This window comes from Rhinopithecus bieti, unplaced genomic scaffold (assembly GCF_001698545.2).
Source record: "Rhinopithecus bieti isolate Rb0 unplaced genomic scaffold, ASM169854v2 scaffold_26871, whole genome shotgun sequence".
Taxonomy (NCBI): Eukaryota; Metazoa; Chordata; class Mammalia; order Primates; family Cercopithecidae; genus Rhinopithecus; species Rhinopithecus bieti.
In genome coordinates, this window is record NW_016812402.1 from 1,749,793 (window position 1) to 1,755,792 (window position 6,000).

A 6,000-nucleotide genomic window follows, 5' to 3' on the forward strand; every position below is an offset into this window, starting at 1 on the left:
CACACAGTAGCAGGGCTCATTTCAGAGAACTCTTAGCAACTATTACTGATGTCAGAGGTGATAAAAGTTATAAATGCATAGCTCACTCTCAGGCTGCTTTTAGTAACACAAATACCCAAAGATGGCTCCCTCAAAGTGCACATAAAGCAAAGGTAAAACAAACTAAACAGTAAGAGAAAACTGTATGAGCAGTTTTTAGTATTTTTCCATTGATGCAGGCTTTCAGGTATGCTAGTAAAACTGAATTCCTAGTATTAAAGTCACCTTCATATTATCATATAAATCTTTTTTTCAAAAAGCATGATTTTCAAATATATTCATATTACACAATTAATTATAATTTTATTCAAATAATCCCCTCCCTCTTACACTTTGCATTTTTGACTCTAAATAGAGGACTAGAAAAATAATTTACAAATCTAGTTATCAATTAAAAAATTTCCAGAACACCAATGATAACCTCACTAATGGCTAGTCAACTATTATTTGAAAGCTAGCAAACTACAGCAGTAAAGGCAAAAAGATAATTATTTAATCAGCCATTGACTCCAGTAATTTACATTTTATTTCAGGAAAGAACCCCAAAATAAACAACTGATAAAATGGAAAATAAAGCAAAGTAAAGAAGTCTGAGATAGATATCTCATCATAGCTATCTAAAGATATTATCTAAGGAAAGCTATGAGCAATCATAGTGAAATAAATGACTACTAAATGAACAAGCAATCAAGTGCTGCACATTCAGCACTTGCTTACCATCCCCAAGAAAATTAAAAATGTTTACCCAAAAACTTGCATATAAATGTTCATAAAAGCCAAAAGTGGAAACAACCCAAATGTCTATCAACTGACACATAAAATGTGGAATATTATTCAGCCATAGCAAGGAATAAAGTACTGATACATACACAATATGGATGAAACTTGGAAACATTATTCTAAGTAAAAGAGTCAAACACAAAAGGCCATATATTGTATGAACTGACTTAACATGAAATGTCCATAATAGGCAAATTCATAGACAGAAAGTAGATTCGAGGCTGATAGGAGCTGGAGGGAAGAGGTAAATGGGGTATGATGGCTGATAGGTACAGGGTTTCTTTTTGAAGTGACAAAAAAAGTCACTTTTGTTCACAAAAAAAGTGAACATTTTTGTCACTTTATGTTACTATAAACATACAGTAATTAGATAGTGGTGATGGTTGTACAATTTTGTGAATAGAAAGTACTAAAGCCCACTACACTGTATACCTTTAAAAGGTAAATTTTATGTTATATGTATTAGATCTCCATTGTTTAATAATTCAATATTAAAGACAGGTAAGTGAAAGGCACTCCGTAAATAAATAGAAATCTAGAAGGCAGGGAAAGCCTTAAAAGTTAAAGACATAGTTTTGTTTGTTGTCTGTTTGTAGAGAAATGTCTCATACGCAACTAAAATCATAGGAGCATTTTCTCTCTAACGGAGAAAATAAATAAAAAAAAGATGATGACATCTTAATCAGGAAAGCTGCCAGAGTAGCTGAGACTCACTCTGAGAGAAAGGTGGTAAGTAGTACATAATAGATCATAAAAGCTGAGACAAGAGAATTTCACAAGGTGGGAGGAGCTATAGATTACCTTGATATTTAGAAAAAATACACATACAATAAATACTACTTTATAAACATAAATGAGGAAAAGAAGAGTGTACAATAACATCCAAACAATAAAAATAAAAAGGAGGGATTGCAAAATGCTGCCAGATTTTAACATATGTAGGTTACAAGTGACTTAGAAGCATAGAAAAGGTGGAAGTTGGCCGGGCGCGGTGGCTCAAGCCTGTAATCCCAGCACTTTGGGAGGCCGAGACGGGCGGATCACGAGGTCAGGAGATCGAGACCATCCTGGCTAACACGGTGAAACCCCGTCTCTACTAAAAAATACAAAAAACTAGCCGGGCGAGGTGGTGGCGCCTGTAGTCCCAGCTACCCGGGAGGCTGAGACAGGAGAATGGCGTGAACCCGGGAGGCGGAGCTTGCAGTGAGCTGAGATCCGGCCACAGCACTCCAGCCTGGGAGACAGAGCAAGACTCCATCTCAAAAAAAAAAAAGAAAAGGTGGAAGTCAGATTAAAATAGTCACAGTAGGCCTATGCCATACTTCTTCGTATTTGGCAAAGAAAACAAAAGTTAAAATATGATAAAAACTGTAGGGCAACCTAGTCCAAGGGTAGACTTTTCCAGAATATCTAAGATGTGTCCACATTCGCCAACAGGGACAAGGAGCCAGAGTAAAGGGGAATCCTAAAAGAGAGCTATGAACTATTTCCTATGAAATAGGAGATGTTTAGGGTGACAAGGCCTAAGAAAGGCAGAAGAAAACAGTACTGTGTGCAGAGATATATTTTCACATCCAAGTTATCCATCCAAGTTAACCCCACCAATGTACAAGTCAGCTAAATAAGTAATAACCTGGTTGTCTTACCCTTTCTTTTGTTGCCCAAGTACAAATAACATGGATTAGTAAAGAGAGTCTGAGACTTAAGAGTGAAGCACACCTGGGTTCAAATCCTAGTTCTCTCACTCACAGAACAAAGAAGTTAAGGGGTAATGAGGAGGAAAGGAGTCTGTATCATTTTAATAACAGAAATATGTATCATCTATAAAAGAAAGTCTGTGGCCGGGCGCGGTGGCTCACGCCTGTAATCGCAGCACTTTGGGAGGCCGAGGTGGGTGGATCACCTGAGGTCAAGAGTTCAAGACTAGCCTGGCCAACATGGCAAAACCCCATCTCTACTAAAAATACAAAAATTAGCCAGGCATGGTGGCCGGTGCTTGTAATCCCAGCGACTCGGGAGGCTGAGGCAAGAGAATCACCTGAACCAGGAAGGCGGAGTTTGCAGTGAGCTGAGATTGTGCCACTGCATCCAGCCTGGACGATAAGAGTGAATCTCCATCTCAAAAAAAAAAAAAGTAATTTTGCAATATTTCAAGCAACAAATCAATACAATCTGAGTAAGAAAAGCGTAACTCATAATTCGGCACCTAGGATTTGAATATAAATTACTAAGCAGCTTTTTAAAACTTCTTTAAATACACATTTTCATTTTAAAGATATTTTATTTGAAGTTTATTCTTTACACAATTTTGTCCAGAAATCTACACCATTCATTGTGACCTATATAAAACTTTGGCTTTATTTTTCACAAAATACTGGCCATTACAAGAAATCAATGTTGCTTTGACTATTTATTTTAATTTTCTAAGAATAAGCTTTAAGTTAATAAATTATTCATTAGTATCACTACTTTTCTCCTTTAATAAAGCTGCATCTTACGTTGCCCTCACTTCACTTCAGAATTTTCAAAGGAAATGTTAATCAATTGTCATTGCAACTACCTATTTTGTAATCATTTTAGTACTGGAAGTGATACGGGAGGCAGGCAGGGAAGTGCTGGGTACAGAAAGGCAGGGTCCCTGGCGAGGGCTCCACCTTCAGGCCTGTGCCCACAGACCTAAGTGAGGATAGGCACTCCTGTTTTCACACCCAAGTGTTGCATTTTCCAAGACCACCCTGGCACATACACAAGCAGCTGAACGTCTAGAGGAACACACTGGCAGAAGAACACACCAGCAGATACCAGCAGATGCTGGCAGGCCATCTACTGTGAGACGACACGGAATTCAGTTAGGGACAGTCAGAGGAGAGTCCGGCCGCCCAAGGGAAGACCACCTTCCCGCTCCATCCCCTTCTGGCTCCCCATACATCTGCAGAGAGCTACCTCCACTCAATAAAACCTTGCACTCATTCTCCACACCCACATGTGATCCGATTTTTCCAGTACACTAGAGCAAGAATCCCGGGATACAGAAAGCCCTCTGTCCTTGAGATAAGGCAGAGGGTCTAACTGAGCTGATTAACACAAGCCACCTGTGGATGGCTAGGCTGAAAAAACACCCTGTAACACACACCCACTGGGGCTTCAGGAGCTGTAAACACTCAACCCTAGATGCTGCCATGGGGTCGGAGCCCACACTCAAGACCTGCCCGTCTGCATGCTCCCCCGCTAGGGGTTTGAGCTGCAGGGCACCAATGAAGCAAGCCATAACCCCATCGCATGCCCTGCAAGGGGAATAAGGGAAATTTTCCCTTTCCAGAAGTACAAACTTGTTCCTGACCTTTGCATGCTCTCTCATACTGTTGTATAGCTTCTTCGACTTTCTGATTATTTAACTGCTCCTACAAATTGAGAGAATATGAATTAAATGCAAATTAACTTAAGAACACAATATTTAACAGTGGATCTTGAAAACAGGGCCCAATATTAAGTTTGAAATCAGTCTCCTATATAGCTGGTATACCAGCTGGTACCAGTCTTCCAACTTTCTTTCATCTTGGAGAAAAGGGTAGGGTGAGAGCAAGGGAAAGAAGAAGTAGAGATTGCAGTGAGCTGAGATTGCAGTGAGCCAAGATCACGTTACTGCACTCCAGCCTGGTGACAGAGCGAGACTCGGTCTCAAAAAATAAAAATAAAAATAAATTTAAAACCACTTTATACTTATTATTATATATTTTTTTGAGATGGAGTCTCCCTCTGTCGCCCAGGATGGAGCGCAGTGGCACAATCTCAGTTCACTGCAACCTTCACCTCCCGGGTTCAAGCGATTCTCCTGCCTCAGCCTCCTGAGTAGCTGGGATTACAGGGACGTGCTGCCATGCCCAGCTCATTTTTGTATTTCTAGTAGAGATGGGGTTTCACCATGTTGGTCACGCTGGTCTCGATCTCCTGACCTTGTGATCCATCTGCCTTGGCTTCACAAAGTGCTGGGATTACAGGCGTGAGCCACTGCACCCGGCCTATACTTTTAATCTAAGTTATGACCCAGTTATTTTACTTACTCAACATTTTAGGTAAATATTTTCTTACAAACCACAAAAATCTGAAACAAGGGAAAATGAAGTTCTACTGTGTATTTAACATAGAAGGAACAAGAAAAACCATTAAAAGATTCCTCATTGGTAAACTTAAACTCAAAATGAAGGACAAAAAGAGCTCTCCACCCCTTTTACCTAGAAAGTATCTGCAGGATTGGAAAAAAATAAGCCTTAAGAGGCAAGATTAAATTATGGGGACCAGATATCCTACACTTCTAGTTTTAACTTACCATGTAACTCAAACTTCACCCCCAATCTTATCTAATGTCACCACTATCTCCTCACTTTGTAAGTCTTAAGAGTGAATCATTACAGAACATGGAATTCTAGGATCCTATTGTTATAGAATGCTTTATTACGATTATATTCAGTTAAGAATTAAAATCATGTATTTATACCTGAATATCCATTAGTTTGCTTCATTTAAAAGCAAACATGAAAATAATATAACAAATTATATTTTTTATTGTTGCCTCATCCATTTGGTTGATAACAAGCAAAAAATAACCATATACAATAAAGGGATTTTGCCTTTTAAGTATCATTTTTAAAAGGAATTTGCTGTAAGACCTGGACTACTTCTGGTTTTTTGCATTTTATTTCAAAACAATTTTAGCTTTGCAAGAGTTCCAAAGAACTTAGCTTCCCCTAATGTTATCATATTACACTACCATGGTACATTTGTCAAAAATCAAGAAATTAACATTGGTATACTACTATTAATTACACTCCAGACTTCACCATCGTTCCCCAGTCTTTACTTGTCTTTAATGACTCTGACACTTTATACTTCATACTGGTCAAGCAGTAGAACATCCTCAATTTGGGTTTGTCTGATGTTTTCTCACGAAGAGATTAAGGTTATAAATTTAGGGAAAGAATACTAAAGAGGGGATGTGTCCTTCTGGTCACATCAAACTAGGAAGCACATAGCATCAATATGACTAATGGTAAAGTTATTCTTAAACACTTGGTTAAAGTGGTATTTGCTAGGTTTCTTCACTATGAAGTTATTACTTTTTCTTTTCCATACTCTATTTGTTAGAAGAGAGTCACTACTGGCCTACTTAATTTTATCTTTTTT

At 38.5% G+C, this 6,000-nt stretch overlaps 1 protein-coding gene across 1 annotated transcript in view; it reads right to left on the reverse strand.

Annotated features, from left to right (window-relative positions):
• The window catches only part of KIF20B (kinesin family member 20B), a 76,518-nt gene that overhangs the window by 21,464 nt on the left and 49,054 nt on the right, over positions 1–6,000 (reverse strand). The window contains 1 exon segment of the mRNA XM_017896334.1: positions 4,160–4,220. Coding sequence (XP_017751823.1) covers positions 4,160–4,220 — 61 coding nt within the window.